At 41.7% G+C, this 27,770-nt stretch overlaps 2 protein-coding genes across 12 annotated transcripts in view; both read right to left on the reverse strand.

Moving 5' to 3' along the window:
• Nucleotides 1-2,643, reverse strand: part of pappaa (pregnancy-associated plasma protein A, pappalysin 1a) — an 88,463-nt gene extending 85,820 nt beyond the window's left edge. The window contains exon 1 of one of the 2 annotated variants that reach the window (XM_020081832.2): nucleotides 917-2,643. In XM_020081832.2, the coding sequence (XP_019937391.1) occupies nucleotides 917-1,310 (394 nt within the window). In that variant the 5' untranslated portion in view covers nucleotides 1,311-2,643. The remainder of the gene's footprint in view (nucleotides 1-916) is intronic. The other variant, XM_069513212.1, reaches the window with a different exon arrangement.
• Nucleotides 2,644-16,463: 13,820 nt separating this feature from the next.
• The window catches only part of znf618 (zinc finger protein 618), a 31,781-nt gene continuing 20,474 nt past the window's right edge, over nucleotides 16,464-27,770 (reverse strand). For 5 of the 10 annotated variants that reach the window (XM_069513582.1, XM_020082442.2, XM_020082441.2 and 2 more), the window contains 6 exons: nucleotides 26,770-26,847; nucleotides 25,558-25,602; nucleotides 24,853-24,930; nucleotides 23,770-23,928; nucleotides 21,818-22,917; nucleotides 16,464-21,403 (listed from right to left, as the gene is read on the reverse strand). In XM_069513582.1, the coding sequence (XP_069369683.1) occupies nucleotides 20,858-21,403; nucleotides 21,818-22,917; nucleotides 23,770-23,928; nucleotides 24,853-24,930; nucleotides 25,558-25,602; nucleotides 26,770-26,847 (2,006 nt within the window). In that variant the 3' untranslated portion in view covers nucleotides 16,464-20,857. The remainder of the gene's footprint in view (nucleotides 21,404-21,817; nucleotides 22,918-23,769; nucleotides 23,929-24,852; nucleotides 24,931-25,557; nucleotides 25,603-26,769; nucleotides 26,848-27,770) is intronic. The other 5 variants (XM_069513585.1, XM_020082440.2, XM_069513584.1 and 2 more) reach the window with 3 other exon arrangements.

Consider the following 27,770-nt stretch of genomic DNA (forward strand, 5'->3'; position numbering starts at 1 on the left):
CAGGCAGGGACCTACCCAAGTGTGTGTGCACCCTCCTCTGCGCACTCAGACAGAACAGCATCATCACTATCTTGACCGTGCCTTTAATTACAAACCCAAGATTTCGCTCAAGTGTCTGCGCTTGGGAGGAACACGTAGTGTGCGTAACGCCACGAAAGCGCACCGCCGCTGCGCAAATAAACCCCAAGCCAGGACATTTTCGTTCAAGAGGGGGAAACCCTGGATGTCTCTCTGTGCTGTCTCGTAACTCCGGTAGCCAATCCAAAGGTGTCGAATCGGGTAGCGGTGGGGGGGACACTCGAGCTTGCGGCTGGAGCTGCGAGCTCCTTTGAGCGCATCCACACGCAACGACTCCCTCTCTCTCTCCCGCTTGCGCCCGACGTGACGTGCTCGCTCACAAAGTTTTGGCCATTACATCATAGTTTTAAAATAGCCAAGTCGGCGCGGAGAAATTACATTTTACGCACAGTGACATCAGCTGCCGGTCAAGTGATGCAGTTGCCTACATCTGCCGCCCGTTCTCCTCTCACTTTGATTTTTATCACACTATCCCACACACGTAGAAAACACGAGAGGGGGATTTGATTTGTAGAATAAAAAATCACACCGCAGCAATTGTTCCTCCGCAAGGTGCCAAACTCAAATATGACCAATATCTTCAGTGACCTTACGCATGCACTACCTAAAATATCCGCTGTACTTTTCAGAGCATTACATCACTGTCTAGTCTGATAGATGAACTCGTTTTCAACTCGCTGAAACTGCATGTTGCTTTGTTTCATACACTACATGACAGCGGGATAAAATGCTGCACATTTGCAAGCTCACTTCTCACATTGAACTCGCCAGTTTCTTTTTTGGATTAACACCAATGTAAAGAGTTGACAGGATGGAGGATGCGTAATGAGCGTCCTACCTGCAATCACTGTGGGTGATCGTTGACCTCCCTCCGGTTTGATCCACATCTCCAGGGTGAAATTTCCTCTGGGTATCTCCACGCCGGGCTTCAGTCGCAGCTGGTCGCCCCTGCCGGTGAAATACACAGCTTTCCCCCGGTCCGGAGAGTTCTCCTCCGCCTGCTGCGAGGAGCGCCGGCGCTGGCGGAGCACCCGTCGCTCCAAGCCGGGCAAGGAGCGTTTGCCCCGGGGAAGACGCGTGGCACAAGCCCCCGGCGCGGTGGCTCTCGCCTCCCTAATGCGCACCAACTCCCTCTTGGATCTCCCCTTTCTCCGGGCTGTCCCGCACTCTGATCCAAAACACAAGAGGAGAATCACCAGGCAAGACACCCAGGGAGATGTCCAAAGTTTCATTTTTCGGGAGAGGAAATGGCAAAAAAATATTTAAAAATAAGAGAAGAAAAAAAAAGAAACAACGGAATAACTAGAAAAAAATATACGTCCACAAATCTTCTCCTCTTTGGAATCCTCTCGAGTTTTTTCCTTCTATCTGTTCTTTTTTTTTAAAAGAGCGGTACAATGTCAAAGCGTAGAAACTAAAATAAACACATAAAGCTATGCTCAGCCACGACCCCCTCTCTTAAGCAAAACTACTCTTGAGACATTCAGGGGGCACGGGAATATTTGATTCATGTATGGTTTCCACGGTGCCTTTTCAATGGGTCCCATTTAGCCAAATGGATGACTAATACGTGATCAATCAAGAGGGGGGTCCGGCCGATGCCCCCCTCATCCCCTCTGGACGGTAGGAGTTACTCGCAGCAATCCACAGTTGTCCGCCAGGCTCTTGTCACACCTTTTTGTTGTTTCCTTATCCTACGCGTAAAACAGCATAAGAGATGGCACATATTAAATTCCAGAGAAAAGTGGCAACAAACCCACCTCTCATATTTATTAAAAGAAAAAAAAGGAAGCAAGAGGTAAATTGTGATTTTAAAAAAAATGAAAAAGAAGAAAATCCAAACTTCCCCCTTCTCTGGGCTGTAAAAGTTGAAATGCACTATGATAAAAGGTAAGGCTGCAGAGAGGCAGAGGGACAGAGAGCTGCAAAAGTCACCGCGGTCCTCATTGATTGCCTGGAGCAGATACACTTGGAGGAGTCGCAGCACGTCGTCCGCTTTAGATGCAGTTTCCCCCTCTCTAAGTCTTTTTAAGAACAACTCATGTTTCAAATGTTCCAGGGCTGTGTGTGAGTGTGTGTGTTTTTTTCAAAGTGGGAAGTCACACAGGTAGGCAACTCTCACTGACGGTAAATCTCTCCATGGCACATAGTGATGGGATGGTGTTTACGGAGTTTGGAGGGCGTATATGTATCCCTCTAGCGGCTACAATTTAAACAATCCAACACTTCCCACCGAGAGCTACAACGCAGGACCATAACCGAGCAGTGTGAGGGGATGAGAGCATTATTCCACTGCCTGATGTTCTGTAAAAATCCTCCAATTAAAGCTCTTTCTTAAGTTTTAGTCATTGACCATGGCTCTAAAATATGAAGAAAAATATCACATGAAGGGATCATCTTTTTAATAAATGTATAAAATGCACACTAGGATATAAAACTGTGTCAAAAAAATGGTCCATCTGAAAGGGTCCCTTGATCTCAGATCAAAGCTTTTAGACTTTTATTTTTGAAATACAAAAAAATCCAATGACGGAGTTTATAATCAATATTTACAACATTAACAGGTTCACTGACTTTTTGCAATGTCCCCCACTTCCACTTTGGCAAAGTATGATGTTTTCTTATAAATTTATAGACCCAACTGTTCCTGTTAAAGCAATGTTTCCCATTAAAGTCTTTTCAAAATAAAGTGAGCTTCAGATCAAATGGCAGAATGTCAAAGCCACAGCTGTTCCTGTCCCTTCTTTATATTCATTTGAATTATACATCCTCTTGTACTTTCAGTTTAAAAACATAATATGACAATAAACGCACCTCTATTCTCCACCGGTGCATATTTAATCAAATCTGGCCTACTCGGTTGATTTGAATCCAAGTTGATCCCATTTCACTGTTACCACAGCAGAAATCTTGAAAAAGGGGATTTGTACGTTTCAGGTTGACTCACACACCCTCTTGTTTACTGACGCGTCACTTTAGATGGATGTGAATTTCAAAACCGCGCTCTCGACTGCGCGGTTTGTCATCCTTTGAGAACGGTGACAAAAGCCTTCGCCTCGGCTGCCGAGTGAAACGAAAACAATCCTCTGGTTAATGTTCATGTTACTCCGAGAACATTTTTTGACACAAAATAAAAGGGCGGCTTTGGCTTTTTAACAGGCTCTTCGTAGAGACAGTCGGCTGGAATGCCAAGCGGGGCTTCCTCCTTGGTTGTTTGTCGTAAAATGTGTGTTTAGGCAGCCAAAACTTTCCACCTACCATAAAGGGCAGAGAGAACAAACATTCAATATTTGCTTTCTTCTTCGTATGCTGTTGCGACTTCGGGCCACATACTTGCTTTTGTGTTGTCGGGTAAGGGGAAATTACTTGTTGGAAGGTGTTTGACCTTGAAAGTTTCACATGCACCGTAAAATTTAAATCTTGTCAGAAGTGACAGTGGGTAAGTTTGTGGCTCCAAACCCTCACACCACAAGAAAGGTGAATTAAGAAATTCACCTTAGCAGCAGTTTTTGTTTGGGCGCTGGTGTCAAAGACCCCGAAATCCCCCGAGGCTGCCAGTTTGTGATGCATACATTCTGCCAAAATGCATCCTGTTCTTAACTGACCTATATATTATGTCCATTCAATGCAATTTAGCAATGTTCTGCAGGAGTTTCATAAATAGTAGCTGATATCAGAAGCTGACACTGAGGGAAAATGGAAATGCAACCCCATCATGGTGTCAAAGTATCATGACAGAAGGTGAAAGACTTCTCCAGCACTGTAATTACATTCTTCACTTCTTCACCTAGGATCAGACTGTCACTCTTGCTCTCTGTTAAGGAACACGAGTGCTGAAGATAGAATCGATGACATAATGTCTTACAGTTAGCATCCCTCCAGGTTGGTACACTGTGTACAGACTGGAAGGACAAAAAAAAAAAAAAAACACCCTTTGAAAAATGCTCACATAAGGTCATTCGCCATCCCTCTGTTATGCAAGGAGATTGAGTTGAATTGTTTTAGTCCAGTCTTGGCACCCACCGTCCAAGGCTTCGGGGCACGGACCAATCAACATGCGCAAAGTTCAAACGGCGAACGTCACAATATCTCTCCCGTTTTTCAAAACAGGCTGATTCCCCAGTTATTCCTGGATTTAATGGTCCAGGAAGACAACATCCCATCTTAACCCAGTGATCTGTGATGGTTCATGTCACAGAGCCCCGTGCTCTCCTGCAAATCCCACAGCAAATCTGAGTCAGGCCATAAAGTCGAACCCACCGCATTGCTTTTACAAGGGCACGATGACACGATCAGCCAGGGGCCAACAAACACAAACCTTTGTGCGTCGTGTCAAATCAGGGGGAAAACACTGCTGTGCAAATAAAGACAGACGTCGGAGAGACTGAATGAGATAATTATCATATAAAATAATGTTTTGATCAATTCTCCCAGTTACTGGAATCACATCTGACCTTTCTGCTAAACTTATTGTTCTTCCGATGTCCAATCCGAGCATCTATCATTACATGTCAAATGAAATCCACTGAACTAAACTGCAGTTGAGTAGAAGATAAAGAGTCGCAACAGAAAAAGTGACACTGTGAGGATTATCCAGATTCAGTATCTGGATGCATTCAAATATTTTTGGCTATTTTTTTCACCCCCCCCCCCCCCCCCCCCCCCCCCCCCCCCTTGCCTCTCACTTTTGTTCCGGGGAGATTACATCTGGGCCTAAAAGGAACAGCTTGGAGAGAGGGGAAACATGTGAGCACGGACCAAGGACGCACAGATCAGTGAATTCAAATTTTATACAAAACATCAAGAAAAGTATGTTTAATGGCTCTTTGGACCAATTAAAGAAAAGACACACATATTGAAAACAAGCATCATCAAACTTTAGCTCTAGTTTCAATGTCTTTCCAAAGCGACGCAGCCATTGCTGTCACTTGTGTTTAGAGAAAAGTGGTTGCAGTGTCGCACAATAATCCCAACACGTCATCCGAGTGACTGTGGAGCAGTGCGAGTCAAATAGGAAAAAAACATTGTCCCCCATAATCCATTAATGCACCCAGATTAATCTGTGACTGTTCTAAAGTGAAACCTAAATGCGTTTGACTTTTTTTTTTGTTCTGTGGATGATCTGGACAGTAAAGTGATACCAGCAAGAGTCAACAAATGTTAACACATTTTAATACAAATTAAGATTAGTTTTATTGTAAATTAAATTTCTGAATGGTCCAGAGATGTGACAGGAGAATAGAAAAGTGGTTTTGCAAAACTTCAGTGACAATGGGATTCTATAATAGTGGGCAGAATCTTGTCTTTTCTAAATATAATGCCGTTACAGAATACCCATTAAAGCCTTTAAGAGTATAATCCTGCGCTACCTACAAACTCATGCTACGTTGAATTTTCAGTGATTCCGTGAAAAGTGGCGTGTAGGCCATTTCTGATTTAAAAAATTTAAAAAAAAAGAAAGAAAGCACTTCACAGTAGGAGATGTACGAGCTGAGATGGAGGTGTTGTTTGCTACTTTTAAACAGAATATCGCAAAGATTACAGAAAATATATACATTCCCTTAATTCGGGTTTAATCTTTTCTAATGCTTATGACAGCTGTCATTTATATGCACTTAGCATGGAAGAGCAGCAGTTCAGCTCGACAGTGGCATACTATATATGGACACTGAAAATAGAGACGGCTATTGTTTTGTGGTTTGATGATCAAAACACAATCTATCGGCAGAACAGTGGATGAATGAATGAAAGTAAAGCGACGTGTTCTGACGTGTAAGAATCAATAAAATTACATTTATTTAATTTAATTCCATGCACATTCAAGTCTACAGTTTTTTATTTGCATTAATTAAGCAAATTGAATTATCTTACCTCAGATAGAAGACCATCCTGGATCACCTCGAACAGGAAGAAGTAAACTAAATAAAATGTATACAGTATGTATATTTATATATATCCCCATCCACCTCAACCCCTCCAGCCCTTTTATCTTCCCTTATCCAAGTGCTACATCATTCATTAGTCATAGCTTCCAGCTGTAGAGCAACAGAAAGTGAGAGGAAGGCAGGATGTGACTTCTTTGTGTCTGCGCCTCTAGATTGTCTTCTGTCGTTCTGTCTCCTGACTACATCTGTCTACTTATCTGCATTTTACTATCAGATATTTACTGTCAAATCACAACCCTCAGTTTCTCACTGAACAACGTGTATGAAATAAAATTCATCTGCATTTGTTCAAGTCGTATGTTGAAAAATTTCACTTTATGGGACTATTGACTCATTTCATTGTCTTTTCACTTGCATATACAAATTAATGTTGGCGTGATCTTATTGTCTGATAGCCGATAATATCTTAAAGGTATCAAGGTTTCCCTACACGCTGTTGTCACATCGAATGAAGACGTACCATGAAGTCAAACATAAGGGAAACTTGTTCCTTTATCGAACTTGTCCAATGGAAACTGAACAAGGAAATCGAGAGACAGAGACAGTTTCCTTTTCTTAATTTAAAAAACAAAATGAGGTGTATTTTTATGCTGTGTATTTTTCAATACACAGCATAAACAAGTGCAAATGAATTAAACTAAATGCACAGAATCAAAAACCTACCAAACCTTATCAATAGCTTGATAGCTTCAAGTAATACTTCACTGCACACAATGCCAAACTGTAGTTAATGTTCTTATCCCTAAAAGATATCTTTTCTCCAGGGATATACTTGAATGGTTGTTTGCTTAATCACACAGTATCTCGTTCTCTTATATAACAACTGATGGAGACCAACCATGGTGACTTACGGTATCATCTTATCCATACTTTCCTGTCAGAGATAAATTGTGGTTTGTTTTCTCCATCAACTCAGCACAGCTCAGACAAAGGAACATGGGTGCATCTGAAAAGAAAGCTTACCTCTTAATCATTTCCCATCTTCTCCAGAATTTTTTACTTCATTGTCTAAATATTTGCTCTCCGACCAAAAACCATAAAAACAAAAATTTTCTTTGTCTCTTCCTTTCTTTTCTTTTAATGGTTGGTTGGCAACCACCGCCACCACCATCTGCTACGCCATGTGGTTGAATGGGTGGATTGGTTTGACAAACTTGGCTGCCGATACACTTTTACATGACCTTAGCTGTCAAAGCTCAGTGAGCAGCTCACGTATGCTGTGTTGTTATGTAGCTGATCAGACAACGCAGGACTTAGCGACGGTGTGTTTTGCTTTTGCTGTTGTCAGACCTCTGTGGTTTCATGACGCAAATGAAGGCAAAAGAGAGATGGAGGTGACAGAAAGTTGGTCTCTCGCTGTAGCCACCGAATGAAATTGTATTGTTCGTGTTTTTTGAGAATCATACATCAGTGTTTCTAAAATGCACAATTTTCCAATGCAATCTTGACTCAAAGACTGGGATTTATCTACACTGGAGAGCCAAAACTCGGAAAAACAGTTTCTAGGTCTGCACTGACAAATGGTTTCCAGACACGTGATGAGACAATTCAATAGGATTCACTGAGTAAGCAAGTAAACAAGTGCAATGGCTAATTAATAAAGACCAGTCAGAGCAATAATGTTACACATCAGGAAATACTGAGAAATGAACATCACACCATTGTCTGCATATGTAAATGTGCATGAGCAGTGTGTTCGTCATCATCTTCACATCCTGGATTTTAGCTGCTGTTGTGCACTGTGCGGTAAACAATAACCCATTATAGGTCTCCAACGGCAACCAAAGGCTTGCCCTTCGTTTAACTCTGCTGCTTGCGGGGAAGAATTATATGTGCAGGGGTGCAGAGTACGGCACAGTCAGCACACCACTGCTTGCCACCACTACTGCAACTCCGTCTAGACGTTAGAGCACGTCCATATGGAGATGGTTAAAAAGCTCATTAGCCGGCCTACTTGAAATACAGTTGCAGTGACGCTTGTCCATAAAAACACAAAGTAGAGTGGTTTCTGCAGTGGTATTAACCAGGTTGAGGCATCAAGCCCCCAGGACTGACAACAATTTGGCACAAGCCTTCGGTTCACCAAACGATGGCTGAAACTGAATGCTTTCCAAGAAAGGAATAAGGAAAGGAATCATTTCTTGGAAGATTTCTGGAACTTTTTGCTTGAGGTAGTCTGATCCATCTGGGTGAGGAAGAGTGGAAAAATGTTTGGTAAGGTGAATGGGATATGGTCCAGTGGAAGAAAAATGGCTTGTTCTTATTAAAAAACATTTAGGGTGACCAAAAGCTTGCTTTGGGGCAAGGAAAGATTTGAGGGAAAGAGTGCAAAGGCCAAATTTCATGCAACAGCCTTTGCCAGTTTGTCACTACTGAATTATCAGCATTACGTTCACACACTGAACTCACTGAACTACAACTCAAACCCTCCTTCCTTTACTCGCAAGATGTTCCTCATAAAATAAACTGGATATTTACATTGTAAAATGCACCAATAAAAGTTACTATTTAAAATATGTCTGACCCCTTCTGACATTTGCAGAACTGTGGATCAAATCACCTTCTGTCCTTTCAACACCTACTGTCCAGTAAAGAACAGACCTATAGGCCGGATTTAGGCTAATTAGGGAACCTAACACCATGTGAAAATCACACTTCATCGTGCAGACAGGAAAGTAATGTTTCCCCTCGGATATGCATGATTCAATAACAGAATCTGGGTTTTTACATTACTGTAAGTAAAACATCTCCAAGACCTAGTCCAAGTCTTGACTGAATAACACGGAGAACCATTTTGTAGCTGCAATGCTTAAAACATTTAGATCAAATGACGACATGCATTGTCATCCAACTTTGCACTTTGCCCAATCTCACTTCTGTTTATGGCTCGGAGCTTTACTGTTTGGCTTCACTCTTCTCTCTCTCTCTTCAAACAAACTGTTGCTTTCAGACGATGACTCTGCTAAACGTCCCACACGGAACCTGACCAGCAAAGAACGAGAGGCCGTCAAAGTTAGCAACGGGAGTATTTAGAGCCTAATATTGTCCTTCAGGAGTTGGTGGAGAGGAAAACGGAGCTTAAAGGAGAGTGAATATTGAGCTTTTATTGAACATTCGTAAATTGGTGTTCCAAGTGAATCTGTTCTGCTCAGTGTGTAAATAACCCAACATTTGTGGCGCTGCCCCCAAGTGGCAAAAAAGTGAAAGAATGTAGATTTAACTAAATGTCTTAAATAGATCATACATTTACTCCAAACAGGAAACAGAGTAATGTTTTGTACAAACAAAATTAATAATAATATCAAGACAAAGTTTTTGCAAGTGTGATGTAAAATTAATCTCACCATCCAGAATAGTTGAATAAATGACTGTTTGCACTTTCAGACGATGGAATGAGTCTGCACGGAGATGGTCAAAGGATGAATCAAATTTGACAGCAGTGACCCACAGAGCAGCGGTAACGCTGTAAAACACAGAGGATAGAAAACCTCACGATAAAGTAACCAGATATATAACAATGGCAGTTTAACTGGTGTCAAAGTGATGGTGAGGCTGCAGGAGCAGTTTCTCCCCAGATCACCTGCAGCGTGGAGGTCAGGTTTCAACACAGCAACCATTCCTAACATACAGTGAAATACAATGAGATTTAAATTTAACAACAAAAGGTTAAAATCTGTAAAATGACCAAAGAGAAAGCTGTTAGCTAGACCTGTTGGACGAGCCCATCAAGTGGCTGCTCACAAAGTCAACATGCTCAAGAAACCATTGTGAGCACATGTCAAAGCTTTACACCTTTTAAACTTTACACCTTTGTTAAAGCAAACCAGGCCTCATTGCTCAATACCTTGAGTGTGCATGTTTCATTGGCAGGAAAATATTTACACTGATCTGAACAATAAAAGAAAAACGATCAAGCATCAGATTCATAAATGGGCGCCAGTGTCATGACTCTACTCTGCATGTGTGAGTCTGTGTGAATCTGTGTGAGTCTGTGTCTGAACGGGTTGTATTTATAAGCTTCTTGTTTTAGCAGCAAGTAACAGTCACACAGAGAAGATGGGAGGTGTGTGGATGCATACATGTAAATCAATGTGTGTGTTATCCAAGACAAAATCCGGTGGGCCCGACAAATAAGACAACACAATAACAATAACAAACAAAAATATATCGACAAATCACAAAAGACAACAACAAATCACAGCAATTAAGAATTTTGCATTTTTGTGATTTTTTGTTCCATTTTTCTATTTGCCGTCATGTTTTAGTGATTCGTCGTAGTTACCGTTTGTCTTTTCTGATTTTCTGTTGTGTTATTTTCTTTGTTTTTGTGTTTTGCATTTCAGTTTCACTAACTAGACCTTCACATGTAGTGTTTCTGCTGTCCTGACATGACCCCCTTGTTCTTTCCATGCATCAACCGTAGTTAGTGTAGAACAGTCATGTAGTGTGTAGTGCATGAAAACCAAGGTACAAATGTGTCACAGTGGAGGTGAAGTCCTCAGCCCACTATAACCGAAAATGTCAGGAATGTCTAGAAGCTGCTCGGTAAACAACATAAACAAAATGCAGTTGACATTGTAAAAAAACATAAATACCTTATGGTCCACATCGCGGAGAGTCAAAGTGCTTTATGGTGTACGTGAGCAACGCTGCGGGTTTTTTAGTCGGCACATTGTGTGATGTATATTTCAGTCTGGCTGGAAAAGGAAAAGTAGTTAGTGCGACGCTGGAGTCAGTAAGCAGAAAAACACATGCTGCAGCAGAAGTAAACAATGAACAACACTACGTCGAGATGAGCAAACAATGGGCACGTGCTGATTCGCTGTCAACAATGCAATGCGGTACCTTAATGTGTCTAGGCCAAACAATGCGAAAGCCGATTATGCAAATTGGGGTTATCGAGGGCACTGCAATGTAACAATGGCACCAAGTTGATTGAGCTGGGCCGCTGTATACGTGTGTGTCTGTGTGTGTCTGTGTGTGTGTACCCATCCCCTTGGGTCCCCCCCCCCACCCCACCCCACAGATGCCCTTCCCAAAACCCCCTATCCCACGGTCTCTGTTCTGAGGCCTCATTATAGGGGCTGCTGTCAATCAGAAGGTCAAGGGTCATGGCAGAGGATCAGTTTGATCAATACCCCCCGGCCTGATCAATCAACTTGTCTCTGCGTTTCCACCAATAAGATAGCCGCTTCCTTCAAAGCGAAGCAGTGAGAGGAGAAAGAGTGGCAGAAAGAATTAGGAGCAAGAGGAGAAAAGAGAACGTAAACAAGTCCGTCTCGCTGCACAGAACCCAGAAGCGGCTTTTTTCCCCTCGGTTTAGAATGACATTGTCAAGGACTAGGACATTGATGAGTGATGTGCGTCATCATGATGCACCTGTAATGCCCTTGGGTCCTTCTGTGTTTGCTCCAGATCTGAGACACCTTGCGGGAGATTTAGATCTCTGGCTGCATCGTGATGGCTTCCTTAAAGCAATAACACGCACTCACATACGCACTCTGCCACATCACTCTTCTTTAGTGGTAGCAGTAATTTCAATAAAGGTTAATATTTGTGGAAGCACACATTCATCCCGAATCCCTGGAGCGGAGCAACTATGCTTTGAAATAGTTTAAGCTTCACAATCCCAAAATGCATACTCTCATTTAATTATGAATCATCTCATTTCATATATCCAAATTACAAGACACAAGCAACCTCCGCTCATTTCCTTTTAGCAATTGCAGTGTTAAGAAAATTGAAATGATCCATTAGCTTTGATTATCAAACAGGCTTAATAAATGGGTCATTTTTCAGTATCCTCTCAAATTAAAATTGCCCAGTGTGTATTTTCAATGGAGTGTCTGCTGCTGTGCCAAGGAATTATTCTCCCCGAGGACTAATTCCAGCCTGCAAGTAGTTACAAATCATGGAAATGAGATAATGGAATACAGAAGAGAAAGGCACTCGATGCTAAATCATTAAAAGTATACTTTCTTTACCTCAGCTCCGGAGCGATGCCACACATGACATTATTGGCCGAGAGCCAGGCGTAAAGCGCAAAGCTGGCCGGGGACGTTCGGTGGTATTAGATAATTCTTTTAAAACTCAGGGCCGTATCCCAACAAGAGAGTCATGACACGCAGCAATAAAACAGATTAAAAAAAGTTAGTAATACAATTTGAATGCTCTAAAAATCAGCCTGAACAATATAATTAAGTGATGACACTTGGAGCTGCCAGGAGCTGGCTGGCTCGCTCGCCCCACTCACTCACTCACTCTCTCACTCATAGAGAAGTCAAATAAGCTTTCAATGAGAGACAGAACTTTGTAGTCTCATTGAAACACTTGACAGTAGAATACTCATTTATATACTATGTGCTGCAGTTTTTTCTATTATACACTGATCAACAGCATCTTGCCTAAGCACACTGCAGACTTCAGGAGTCAAACCACCAACCTGGTTGATGAACAACCCGCTCTTTCTTCTGAGTCACAGACGTCCTCTGCTGAGACTTGAACCACAAATCCTGCCAAATAAAATATTCAAAATCTGTTCAAGTTTGTTCCTGATTCATTTTTCAGGAATTGTATTAGTGAAATTACAAAGAGGGCGGCACAGTGGTGCACTGTTGACTCACGGCAAAACGGTTCAGGTTTCGGATCCCGGTCTGGGCTGGGGTCTCTCTGTGTGAAGGTTTGCTTGTGTCTGTGTCACTTCCACAAGCAGCTCAGAGGCAGAGTCTGACCTCTGGACAGCAGCACCTCTATGGGGGGGGTACTTGGCCAGTCCACAGAAAACCCAAAGAAATACTTTGTTTCAGTTTTGAAATGAGCGGCAGCATCGCACTGAAAAAGGGAAGAGAAGGAAGAACAAACAGGTATTGAACTGAATCCATATTCACATAAGGAGCCTGTGATGTACGTTTTAGCGTACGTGAGCTATAACGCAGCCAACAAGTCATTTGCAGGACGAGAGGTTTGAAAGTTGCAGAGGACGTGAAGCTGAAGACTGTGCAGACACTTTAGAGAAGGGATGAAACCGAGGAGCAACAGAAGGAGCGGATTGTGTGAATGAGCCAAGACAGAAGAGTTGATTATTTTCAACTTCTGACATGTTGAACCATTTCCCGGCCAAATAACACTCTTTTATTGGTATGTGCAGTGTTACTTGTCAAGCCTTGGGTTCTCGTGGTGAAAATTAATTATGGAAACGAGAATTTATGTCGAAAAAGAAAAAAGAAACTTAACAAAAGGCAGAGTCATGTCGGGAACACAAGCGGTGATTTACCCTGGCAATGATGACGGTGGTATAAAGACCAGCATCAGCAATCCTGAATACAGCAGTTTAACAAAAGGCCAATGAAATCTTTTTACTCAGAACAAATAGGCCTGATTCACTACAGCCCCAAAAATACACGGCCCTAATTGCAACCCTGTGAAATTCAGATTAAGATATTCGTCCTTCTCTCGTCATTGTCTTCCGCTGAATGTCTGAGGCCGGATGTGCTCCCTGGATCATGGCAACGATTAATAAATAATAACGGTGAGATCAGGGGGACATCGCTGAAGGAGCTATTTATATCCACAGAGCAAATTTAACCTTGACCTCCTTTCTGCAGTGACCACACTCGCCTCCCTCAAGCCAAGAGTCAAACATTATATTTTCACACCTCAGCGTCATCTCATAACTCTGACTCAGATATGAAATATTCAAATGCTGCTCTGGCCTGGAGGCAGTGAAATTCCTCATCAGGAGCTTCACAGGCTGTGGGCCTATTTGTTTTAGAGGGAGCGGGGGTGTTGTCTCTACCTGTGGGCTGGCACACTTTAGGGGGAGTCAAAAAAAAAAGAAAAAGAAACAAACACCTGGGCGTTCATCATTTGTGCCAGTGAAGCCATCACAGTGTCTCATGAGACTTTACTCAGAGCACTGCAACTCTTGATGTGTGCATGAGAAGCCACAAACTCAATATTTTCGGGCCTGTTGGTGGGAACGACTTTAATCTGAGTAGGTGTATGATGTTTGTGCATGTGTGTGTGTATGTGTGTGTGTCTGTGCAGGTGTGCAGTGGGAGCCAAGGCAGGCAGGCGAACAGACAGGCGCACCGGGTGCCTGTGAGGTCAGGGGCTAGGTGGAGTGTTAGCGGGAACGACACCTGACAGCAGCTGGGTGGATGCGCCCTGGCAGTTCTGTACATTCATGTCACTACTGATAAAAGTCAGCACCTGCTGAGCGGGAGAAACCACAGCGCCGGTGCCACCGGGTCCTCCATACAGGACAAAGAGAGGAGGAGGAGGAGCACTTCCTTCCGCCTGTCCTTCCCTGTCCCTCCAACGCTCAGTGAGCAGACACGCCGGGACAGCTGTGATGGCTTATTGGCTGGGCAGAGGTGAAGGTGACAACCTTGTCAATGCCAGAGGTGGGAGCTACACGGCACCGCCTGGTTTGGGCTCGGAAAATCGAAACCTGGAAGCCTTTCTCGTTAGTTGAGTGACAGCCAAGGGCAAAGGGAAGTCCACAGACGTTCCTCTGTGACTGGGAATGTGGTTAGATGGTTACATGTGTCCAGCAAGGCTGCATTTTTTTTTTTTTATTAATGGGCCACTGACATAAACATGAAACTCTGAGAGAAATCAAACTTGTTCAAGTGTTGTCAGGAACACGTTTCATGATTAAACCATTTATTGCAACAAATGGAAATACAGTTGGGCTTTAGAGCTGAACGGGGGGTGCAGTCCAGCAAGACACTGAGTAACTGCTTCACTCTGAAGTATAAAGGTGGAGGTGAAACTGGTCAGCAGCAGTAATTAGAGAGGAGGGCGCCATGCAGGGAGGTGAGGATGACACTGAGGTGCCAGTGATGAATTGTAGCTCATTGAGTCAGATAGCATGTTTATGATGTCGGGGGTTTTCCTCACACAGCAACAAAGTTCTCCTGTATATAAGCAGAGGCCAAAATTAAACTAAAAGCAGTTTTCGGATTATTGGCTTTGAAAGTCTTAGTTTGTCCGAAACATCGTGGCCTCACCTAAAATGTTCCCTCTAATCGGTTCTGACAGTTTAGTGTTTCCACTTACTTCTCCATGACTGTTATGAAAGCAATAAGATCATCTGTGCAATGTCATGTAGCCCAGAATCATTGAGTTTAAGTCAAATGTTTTTGAGGCCTGCATTTGTATTGTTACCGAACCAGATTTCATTATTTTGCTCAGGCGATGCAATGATTGTAGCCACTTTATCAGTGATAAAAAGTCAGACACTGCCACCTAGTGTTCAAACACTGATACACAGAGGGGTTCCCCCTTAATATTCTGCTCCTACTGCATTTATCACAGCCTGATTTTACTCAAGTCCAAATCCAAAGATGAAGGACTTAAACAATGGTTCAAAAGTAAAACGTGTGTATGCACTAAGCATAAAGCAGAGCCATACACTCCTCTGAGAAGGAGCTGATCTGCAACTTTAGCCCAGAACTAAACGGAAGCAATTGTCCCCCCCGACACACACACTTTCCTAAATGAGTGAAAATGAGGGTGGGGGGGGCTGACTCACTCACACTTGGTGCTGTGAGCAAAAACAAATTTAGCATCTCACTGTAGCAAGAGCTGGTGGAAAAACGTTAACTTCAGCAGTGCGGAGGAAGGGAGGAGGTTGGAGTGTGTGTGTGTGTGTGTGTGTGTGTGTGTGTGTGTGTGTGTTTGTGTGTGGAGGGTTGTTGAGGGGGCAGTGGGGGGGGAGGCAAAACTTTGACGCATGTGCTGCAAATTAGGCTTTGGTTTGGGGCGTCCTCGGGTTGGGAGCAGTGGAGGGGACAAGAGTGTGAGTGTTTCTGCATGGCTGCAGACTGCTGCACCTTGGGGGCCGACTGACCCGGGTGCGAGAGGAGGAAGAGCGTCAGGAGGCTGCGATGAACACTTGCTCGCTCTTTCCCTCTTTCTGTCTGACTCCCTCGCTCCTTTGCCCCATCCGTGGCCCCTGGGGAACCTTTGCACGCACTTCTAAGCGGCCTCTGTATATTCACTCCCCTGTGCGAGGCTTCAATCACTCTGCCCTTATATAAGGCCTACCCCCCCCACATGTGTTTGAAGCCCTCCGTCTCGGCCTCTCAGACACTGTGGAAACCTTCACTTTGTTTCCCCTCAAGGTGGGGGTCCCCATTCATACTAAAAATAAGCAACCATCCTCATTTTACAGGAAGGTGGTCAAATCTCTTATCAAGTCATAAATACAGGAGCAGCTTTTCTAAACATTGACTTCAGCCCTTGACAGAAAAAGAAACTTTTCATCCATGATGGAGGCCAGAGGTAACGCAGAGGTCAAGATTTTCAGCTAACGTTTGTGTAACAGGGATTAAACTGGACTCTATGACTTTTAAATGCTTTCCAGTTTCTCCAGCATCGTCCCATTCCCAACACACACAGTTACCATTCCTCTGACTACATGCACACAACAGCTTGACACAGATTTGGAGTTTATTCACACATCACATACTACAGTGGGTAATGTATTCAAGAAACATTGAACAGCGCTGCCATATATGACACAGGAAAAAAAAAAAAAAAAAAAAAAAGCAGGAAAACAAAAGACACGGAACCCTTTCTTTGCCATTATATAAAAATAGTGTTGCTACAAAAGTATAAATTAGGCTTACTAATAATAAGACAACTCAGATCAGAATCTACACAGGAATCTGCTGCCAAAGTGCGATAAAAAAGACAAACTGAATAGAATCAAACACATTTTTTTGCATCTTAGCAGAGTATAAAAGGAAGAAATGCTTGTTTAAATAGGATGAAAGCAACACTAGTTTTCTTAACCTGAATTGATAATACAGACTATAATCCATTGTTAAAACAGATCTCCATGTTAGCATCCTCATACCATATTTTACAAGTTGAACTTTTATTATCTGAATAAGTTAAAATCCTGAAACAAAATAAAACTTACAGCTGATCTCAGTTTGTCTAATAACAGTATCTAAGTTGAGTTTTATATTATATCAAAACCTTTTTGAAATGCTACTGTAGAAAAAAGAGGTATAATGTTATTGGTGCTCCCTACTGTAGCTCTGAAATGAAGGCGCCCCCTTGTGGCATAAAAACAGCAGTTCTCTTGTATTTACATAGTACATCCTTATGATGGATGATGTCAAGCCCATGAACATCAACCCATGATCAACATCGCTACTCCCACCTCGAAAGGTTAAAATTCAGTCTGCGTTTGCTTTTCTTACTCTGAACGACCGTCTGAACACCACGATTAACTTCCATCTGATGAGAAACACTGGCTTATAACTTTATATATCTTATTAAAAGCATGCATATCTTAGATATAATTCTCATTTAATCAACAAAAGAAGAGTGTTATTTCTAAGCAAAATCAAGTTGACATCATCACGTCAACAATGGCATTTTGTCCCAGAGCATATCCTATTTAAAATACTTATTTTAAAAACTGTAAGAAAAATCCCTTCATCGGTTCAATCGAGGATCGCCGCTAAAACCGCAAAACCAACGTACAGTATTTCGACTATTTCCTTGACCAAAGCTAATTTATGTATGAACAACTGATTTTCCGATCACTAAGTTACAACATTACCTTCTGAGTACTGAGGTAAAACATTAGACTGGTACTTAAGTCAAAAATAAAATAAAATTTAAAATATAATTTACAGCAAGTGTTTGTTTTACTACCAAAATATAAACGTGTGACATAAATCAGACTGAAAACAGCAGGATACATATTGATTTTGGAAATGATGCATGTCTGGGTCACAGGGAATCAAACGCTGCTCCCCACATCTCACAGAACCAGAGGAAAATCAGATACACTGTGTCAAAATGTTAGACAATCAAAATCAACCCAGATGTTAGATAATTAAAAATCAACCCTGACATAATAATTCAATCTTTTTGAGAACCAAAAATGCGAGTGAGAAAAATCTGACACTTCAAAATAAAAATTCAAGAGAGAAAAGGATTTATCAAACACTAAAGTTGTGAACAGAGGTAAAGGGAGGCTACAGTACAGTCTATTAGAAAACATGTGAAAATGTGTGCAATGCAGAGCCATTCACTACTGATGGTTTAATATCATTTAACCTTGTATGCATTTCTAATTAAAATTAGAATTTCAAATCATATAAAAGTAAATATAAACCCACAGTTGTATTTATGTGGATTAAAAAAGATTTGAAAGTGAAGCCGATCTGTCCCTGGCTTTTTTTTAAACCATTCGCATCTCACTCTAGTTTTATGTGGGACTATCAATGATCTTTGATTTAAACGGAGAGTAAATGATAAAGCTTCTGCAAAAAATAAACGGAATAAAAATATTGTGGTGTAGACCTGCAAATGTGACTTACACTGAGTTATTTCATTACACGTTTTAACAGTAGATACTTGTGCTTGGGTGTGTTCATGTTGAAATGATTCATGACCTGATGACCTGTATTATTAACTGAGGTTGTAGTAAAAGCATACATGCTCTGTTGGTTTTTAAAACTTGGGAACACTGGAACAAAGCACTTTTCAAATACCACAGTTACCCACGATTTTTTAAAAAGTCCACATTTGACCACCAGAGGACATTGTTTCCTCCAATCAGCCAGAAGACGTCTACAGGAGTGTAAAACAAAACTACAAGCTTTAGAAAACATGGTGAAAAGAAGGCCATTGAACAGCAATATCAAGGCATGAAGTTGGCTCTGACTCGAGGGATTCAAGGTGATCACATGAAAAGAGACTTAAGGCCCAAAAAACATAAATGACAATAGCATTTGACTTGATTAGTACCAGAGGCAACAAACACACGTTACAGTATAACTTCCATTCATCCAAGTCATTTTTAGGAGGTATTAGCTCGTGTAAATGTATTCTAGAATCCATAAAAAAATAAATAACTTGACTTCATTAGTATGCATGTGGTGACTTTAATGAATGTACTGTCAGAATGTGTTTCGTCCTGAAAGAAATAAGATTCTCATAAACAGATCCTTTTTTTTTTCTTTTGCGTTTGTTGCAAATGGCACTAACTGCATTCGGGGTGGAACGTTTCGCAGAAAGTCACGGTTCAGTACATGCCTCGGCATTGAGGTCACAGTTTGGTGTGTTTTAGGTTCAGTGAGGACATTTTTTAGGTTCAGTGAGGAAAAAGTGGCGGTGCCTGCTTGGGTGCACTCATTCCTGAGAAAATCCTGTTGATTTCACAAAGAGAAAAATAATATATACTGTTAATAATAATAAACCGTGGGAGCATCGTGACAAAAGTCAATTTCAATAGAGAAAGTCAGAAACTCTGCCCTATGATAAAACTTATTGCCTTAAAAAAATGGAAATGTGTAGCTCACGTAAGGAAGACGATGTTTATATTCTCGTGAAGAATGAGGAAAGGATAATAAATAAAGTAGCTATCTTTTTGTGAAAGTGTTTTCTAATTAAGCTTTGAAAACAAATACACAACTAGACATACACAGTGGTCGACCACTTGTCTACAAGCTTGAACTGATGGCTAATGCAGACTGAGGTGTTTAAATGCAACTTAAAGACACAGCTGTAAGTGTCTTTTCACAGAACTGACTGGAAAATATCATCAAAAGAGACAAAATGTCATCAACATGTTATTTCTGTGTATTTACTGACATGCAGGCTGGGTTGTACCATCAAGTATTAAAAGAGTTATATAAGATTTATGTAGTCAGTACATTTCTTTAATAGTAATAGGTAATAATAGTAAGGCTGAATGAAATCAGTGTAAATGCACCACAAAAAGATTCTGATACAATGCTGCCCTCTCTGTGTCATGAGCACACGTTAACTACTGGAGGTCTGTCAGTTTGACTTCTGCTTCCAGCCTGGGCCACACCGAGGGCTGCGTCTGATCACACAGGGAGAAAATAGGTGTGACCCCGACTTTCTAGAAGAGCAGCTGGACTCACACGGACAGTGTGTCCCTGGTGTGAGGGTTTTACCTCATCGAATTTTAGAAAGAAGTCAAACCATTTCATGACTTCCTCACTGTAAGTATCATAAACAAGGAGGAAGGCTTCATATCAGAATTCCTGTTTATTCAGCTGGAATTTTTTTTTTACCCTTCTGGATGAAATGTGCAGTGCATGTAAATGATCTGCAGCTACATGTAGAGACCACTGGTGCAAACACCAAATTAGCTGTCATGATTTAGCTCAGATCTCCTGTGGCTAAAACATATCACTGCCAGTGGTACATAACAGTAAATCATAAACCTGGTACAAGTCTCAGAGATACAATGGCAGTGAAGATTCACCACTTGATTTTTTTGTCATACACCAATGAAAACAATTACTATACAACATACTGTACATGCTACAGTACTTACTGCTAACGTCTTTGATGATTGATTGTGTTTTCAGAGGTCTATGACAGCAGCTTCAAGCAGCGAGTAGATTTTACCTGAAAATGTTGCCATCCAGTGAGAATAACAGCATCATAGCCTTGTAGCAGTTAAGTTGTTAGGCTGGAGTAATTAAATTTACTGGCCAAGAGAAAACCAAAACTCATCCTGCTGACATGTGCATCCCAAACCGAGGAAGGCGTACCAAACGGGACGATCTTTTGAGAGTGAACGTTCCACCCCTACATTTTCTCCACAGTACTTTTCAACAGTCCTTTCTCCATATAAAATATGTAATATGCTGCTTTATGGGTGTGTGCGACCTATACAATGTGAGTTTTCCTGTAAATATCTGTATTTAATGTCCATACACATTGAAGTTTACAGTTGGTCTAAACCTACAGTATATAAATAATAGTCTTGAGTCATTTGTTGGAGGTGAACGTTTGGTTGATAAGGGTAGGTTGGGTTTTCTCTTCTAGCCCATGTTGGAGCGAAGGAAAATGAGTTTGTTCATTTCCTCAGTGGTTACCTGCTGCCTCCTCTTCATGGCCAGGCTCTGCTCACACACAGTCACACACTCGCCCCGTATGCCCACGGCAGGAACGGCGAGGAGCCACAGTGCCAGGCGAGCGAGTCTGGGAAACTTGTCGCCCACTGCAGAGCTCCAGTACTGGAGGAGATCAGGTGTGCCTTGGAGAAGAGGCTCAGCCAGGTACTGAAAAATCTCTTGTCTAACTTGGCTCTGACTCTCATCGCTACCAGACACCGTGCATGAGGGTGTCCTCCTTGAAGTGCCGCCATTGCTTCCACTTCCCTCTATGCGGCTTATTTTAGGGGTTGGTGGGCCATCAGTGTCTCGATCTTCACCACCCGAACCTCCACCACCTGTCATACCTCCATCCCTGGTTTCAGTAGCCATTTCACATGCACGGGAAATGATGTCTTCATGCTGGTAGGCTGGCACTGAACGTAGCTTGATTTGTGGGTCCAGGATCATGGCGACCTGGTGAGCGCGTTCAACCTGGAGACAAAGAAACTATTTAGTGACTCGCAGTCCTTCATAAAACCAATTATTCACATGTATTTCCCCCTTACTAGAGCTGTGTACTTGAAATGCAAAAAACATGATTACAAATATGACATGACAATTTGTGTCAGCTTTTGGTGCTTGGAGGTCATTGCAATCACTGAGCACTCAGCTCTAGTAAGGGGAAAGTACATTTGTAATCATGTTTACTTATTTTCAATTAAAAATCCCTGCATATCATAATTCACAACGTTGGCTTCTGTATGTTAAAATAAAAACAAGGTTTTGAAGGGTAATGACTTTAAATATTACTGTAATAAACAGAACCCAGCTTGCACAATTTCCTTTTTATAGCATAATAATTATAGCATTTTACAAACTTATGCAAAAGCAATACCAGTTCAGTACCTTAAAGTTTTCCTTTAGTGCTTCTAGGAAGTAGTGGCAGAGTTTGCTAGCCGTGCCAGTTCCAGCCTCCCCTGCTTTAGATGTGAAAAACTTCTCCAAGCGAAGGTAGACAGGCAGCACCTGCTGTAAGGTTGGTCTCCTCTGGCTGCTCAGCTCCAGAGCTGCCAGGCGCAGAGGTGCCAACAGACAAGCCAGCGTGCCGAGCAGATGCTTGTTGAGACCTTGGAGCAGTGGAGCCGTGGACTTGCTGCGTCCATAAGCCTCACAGATCTGTTCAAAGTGGGCATGGACCTGCAGAAGAGCTTCAGCCATGCGATCCCAGCAAGGAGGAGTGGGGCACTGTGCGGGGCTGCCCTGTGAACCTTCATCAGCTGTGCTTGTGGATGTGTTGGTGCACTGTTCCTCACGGAGAGACAGTGTAGTGGAGGAGGCGATATCTCTGCAAGTTGAGAGAAGTTCGGCCAACTCATTCAGACCTCGAGCCTGGAGACTGCGCTTCCCGAGGACAGCCTGGACAACAGCACCGAGTGAACACCCAGCGCATCGCAAGCATATCCTCCCCCGGCCACCGCCACCCAGAGGTGATCCAGCAAATCCTGCCGCCCACACCCGGGGCTCCGAGACATACACAGTGCGAATGTCTGACATGACAAACTCTGAGAGCACATTCTGGACCCAGTGGTGAATCTGCTCAGGTCCCTCCCTAAGCTCAGCCTCCCTTACGCCAAGCACATAGCGCTTCAGTCTCGACCCCTCCACCTGGTAGGCTGTGAGAACAAAGCAAGCATCTGGTCCGGATGTCTGGGCGTGGCAGGTGACGGCGATGCCAAGTGAGGAGTTTGAGCCTAGAGCACACGTGACCTTGACTTTGACTTGGTTGTACATGCGGGGCAGCTGACGCAGTGCCAAGGCACTCATGTTGCCAAGAGCATCACGGGTAGAGTAGGCACCATGACGAGCACCAGTATCCACGAAGGTTTGTGCCAACTTCAGGAAGTCCTTGCTGTTAAGCACGTTTAGCATGCTCAGATCTGAACACATTACCCGTAAAAGACGCTCAGCCACCTGCTGTCGCTCCTTCTCAGGTAGTCCATTATTTTCTGCGGTACAGCAGATGGATGATAAGAAAACACACAAACACAAGACAGATAATTAGTTGGATGGTAACTATAATTTGATACATTGACAGAAAACACTGTCAGAAAATTTTGAGGTATTAACATGGAAAGAGAAAAAGCACAGAAGAACACTGCAAGATATGTAAGTTTTTCTCTCTGCCCAAATCACCATCTGTGTGTGTGGGATTACTGCAGAGCAAGATACAGGAGAGGAATTGCTTTCATTGTAAGGTCTGCATGGCACCGCCAAAGGTGAGCATTTGTTGAGGTGAGAAGTCGTATAAGCTGCTCACCACCAGTAGCATCTTCATCACTATCATCTGACATCAGATGCCTCGCCAAAGAGAAGCAGTTGCAGCCATCGCGTTAGAGGTTATCATGATATATGTGTTCAATACTCTAATGTGGCGCTCGAAAGATGCTATAAAAACTAAAGAGGCCCTTGATAAGAAACACCCCTGGTATGGAGTTTATACTTAAGATGTTTTGAATTATATTCACTTGAGACAAAGGTTTACCTTCTGGTACGGTATAAATGAAAAATAACCTAAATATCAGAGAAATATAGCAATAAAGTTTTCCACATATATTATACAGATACAATAGATATACAGACAGGAAATAAAGGGAGACAGGGGGGTATGGAATCCAACTAATATCCCTACTGAGAATCAAACACAAGGACATTGCAGCTATATGGTAAATCTCTTCACCACCAAGGCACCATAATAACAAAGTATTCGAAGAATCGCAAGGAGTTCACACCTTTTCATATCTCTATATAAACAATAACTAAAAAAGCCTGCAATAAATATGGTTGATGGCAGAACTTACGGCTGAGTGTGTGGTTTCTCTGGGAAATACTCTGAGGCTGGATTTGTAGTTTAACTGAGGAATGGGCCGGAGCCTGAGAACCTCTCCACAGCTGCTCCTGAGGACCCGTGGCTGAGGAGGTTTTGGGAGACTCCCCTTTGGTGTGGTTCTCATTGTCAGCTGAGGAGACACAGAGGAGCAAGATCGAGCACAGGCGATGATATTGTACAAATTCAATGGAGAATAAATGAGATACATGAAAAAAGTAAAGGATAAAATCATGACAGAAAAATCAAAAAAGGAGACAGAGAAAGTCTGAGTAGAAAGTCGGCCTCCCTGAATATTTCATGGACAAATTACGCTTTAGAAGTAGATAGTAAATATTTTCAATTCAATCTTTCAATTTAATCTATTTTTGTCTCAGTCAATTCTCAAACAAGATCAGTAGCTTTTCTTTTTATTAAATGAAGTCAAACTCACATCAATTATACCATCATCTAGTGTAAAAATAGTGTAGTATATTCTGTTTTCCTTGACAAGAGTATTTTAAAAGTGTCCAGATAACAGAAAGGCAACATAATTCATATAAACAGGTAAACAAACCACACAACAATAATTTATCCAGTAAAAATACCAAACATAGTTACAGCTTGTTAAATATTTATCATATCACTATAACATTAGTATTTGATCTTATTTTAGTGCACTGGTACTTTTTGTCATGACTTTCAGCTGTGATTGTTTGACATTGGAGATGGTCTTTATTTTTGACATTCTCAATACTAGTGAATTAGTTCATATAACACATAACTAAGTGTTTTCTGAATGTTTGAATGGCGTTGTATGATGCACTAAACAAAAAACGTATCCTGCAGCCTCAGATCCAGATCTGCAACAACCCTCATTACTCATTGATGTATTCAATGGAACTATACAAATGTTGTATTGTGTACAACAGTTCTATGAACAAAGCCTCAGTAAACAATAAAAGGATTACGTGTAATTGTACAGACTTTCACATGCATTGCAGCCTCTGAGGGTATGTTCACATTCTGCATTCATCTCCCTGTCGAGCTTAACATGCATTTGTAGTCATGGACTCACCAGCATGGGACTGCATGTGCTCCAGCAGGTTGTTGTAGAACTGGAACTGGATGCCACAGGCACCACAAGTGTAGGGTTCTAAAAAATCACAAGGTCCAGAAGAGTGTTGACTCTTGGTTGGAGGCAAAAGTAAAAAATACTGCGCGTCTGTCCACCTACTAGCCTCTGTTATCCCTGATCTATACTGGATCTCTGCCATAGGGAGCAGCTCTGAGAGTCAGTCCAAACAAGATGAGGTAGGTTGTTTTTAAGCCCAAATCTAAATCCCATATTTTGCGTTTGATGTCCAAAGTTTGAATTTGGTTGGAGACCTGTTTTGGATGTAAACCACCTCCAACACCCGTCCCTTCATTTACTGTCTTTTCTCTACTATATCATATCTAATAAATGCAAGAATGTTTACATCTTAAAATTGAAGCATTTAAAGAATTTAAAACTGCTTATCCAGCGAATGCTTAGCTGTCGGTCAGCACAAGACAAAATCTACTGTGTGTCTGAACATAATCCAGATGTACCATGACACTAATGGTGGTAATGTAGCTAAATGTAAAACATCTGTATTACCACAGTGGATCACAGAGAAAACTATTTGTGCAAAACAATGACAGGTTAACAAAAACTAAAGCATACCAGGAAAAAAGGTGAAATGAGAAGGAGTGCAGCATGCGTATGTCGTTTTGAGCAGGAAGGTGGGGTGGGACTTACTCGGTGTTGTAGAGAAGGATGTGGCCACCAGAGGGCTCGGGGTTCCTGCAGACAAGAAGACAGAGCAAAGAAGAGTGTCACATGGAGCCTCTCTCTACTGCTCTTTCCAATAATAATTCAGTATATTTAACATGTACTTATGCAAGGCTGATTTACAATCAAAGAGCATCTGCTTTACATCTCTGTGATACAGAAACTTTGATCAGTGGTAGTTGGTGATGTAAACTGTGTAGTTTGTATAACTGAAAGTCATTTTGGATAAAAGCGTAAAATGAGTGAATGTAAATTTAATGTCATTATATTACAGGTACAAATTGAATGATTTTAGCCTTTTTTTTAACCTGCATTTGGCTTTCTTCTGATTTTTTGGTTGGACTTTTAATTTCCTTTTGTGGAGAATTCTTCTATTAGTTTTTGGCTGTTTTGCTGCCAGAGTTGAGTGTCTTAGATCTCATGAGTATTTTTGCCAGCCTACTCACCTGCCAACTGCCTGTGAGCCTGCTTATTTTAATTAAATATTTATCTTGCCTTTTCGGACGACTGCAACCAGGGTTTTGAAAACCGTGGGTGTGAGTTGATCTCATCAGATTTCTACTTTAATATTGGAGATTGACGTACAGAAACAAGTGACTTCACTTTCTTCTAATTTAATGCAACTGACTCTAAACCAGTGAGAAAAGCAGTTGTCAGAGTTAAAGGTGATGCATAATGTGTGTTCAACAATGTCACCATCTTCATGTGTGAATGAAGAGTAGGATAATAATGATAACAGAGCTCTTGGACCTGAGTTCTAAATAGTAACAACTGATGCAAGGTAGGTCAAGCAAACCTCTACATACATCCTCTATTCCCACTTGATCTCAATTTTCAGGCAGAGCAACAGTTGCAAAACGCCAACATTTACACATTCCTGCATATTAGTTTGTATATTCTATATGAATGACACCGCTTTTTCACCGGGAGATATTTGTTTTCTTTTTGTTTATTTCATTAATTTTTGCGTCTGTCACGAGTTAGAAGCATCATCAACCCCCCCACTCGCTCACAGTGAACAAAGCGGATTCTCCTGGATATCTACGGACATTATACTAGGAGGCCAGGCGGTCTCACTCAGACAATTGCGTTCACACATGCACCTCCTCTGGAGAAAATACAGAGGATCTGCAGAGTTCAGTGCATGTCTGAAAGCTGCTTAAGTGGCTCAGTGCTCACCGCTTGAATTCTGCGAGCTGTTTGTGTCGACCAGACTCGACTGAATCGCACTCTCCAGTTTCCGCCTGAATGGACTGTCTGTTGGTGAAAACACAGCAGAAACAATGAGGGACATGGCCATGCTAAATAATGTGGATAGCATTTTTTAATTCAAGTTATTAACTACACATCAGTTACGATGGAGCCAAGTCAATGACATGCAATTTACACTTAATTTTAGTTTAGCATGCAAATCAATCACACTAACAGGCTTGACAAAGGATCCAAATGTTCATATTACATTTAAATATGGGTTTAATTCTGCTTCTTCATTCCATCTTATTGACCCACTTCTAAGATGTGAGTGTGTGCGATGCTTTAAATAGTTCTTTATGGCAGAGAGCTTCTTCGCAGAGAGATTGGGGGGATTCATGTGCCACAAAATACAGAACCGGTAGAGAGAAGAATCAGTGATTTGTGACAACTGGAAAAAAACAGATTTGGCAAACGGTTATCTAAAACTGCCTGCATTATTGACAATTGACGATAAGCAATATATAAAAATGATAATTTCACATTATTGTATTAATGTATTAAATTCATTTCTAAGTTGACTAGAAATAAGAAAATAGGTTTAAAGTGACAAACATTCTGTAAAAAAATACAAATTAAGATGTCACCTGTATTAAATGTAATTTTTTAAACAATTTTCATGTGGGTAGGTGCTTAAGGCAATAGGAAAAAAATCAATCATAAAAAGGAAAAAATTATTCACTTAAGGTTATTAGTTTTCCAGGAATACGGTGAAGGCCAATGTGACCCAGAACTTCTCAAATCTCTGAAGGTCCACTTACATCCTTATTTTCTGGCTCAGTACAACATACTTAAACCATTGTGTGGTCCATTTTCAATGTGCTCTCACAGCAGGGCTGATATTATTGTGCCCTCAAACTCAGGTCTGGCAATATCATGACTGCTGCTGTACTCGTGAGTCACTCTGCCGTTTTTCAGCAGTTCAGGCA

This window comes from Paralichthys olivaceus, chromosome 18 (genome assembly GCF_024713975.1).
Source record: "Paralichthys olivaceus isolate ysfri-2021 chromosome 18, ASM2471397v2, whole genome shotgun sequence".
NCBI lineage: Eukaryota > Metazoa > Chordata > Actinopteri > Pleuronectiformes > Paralichthyidae > Paralichthys > Paralichthys olivaceus.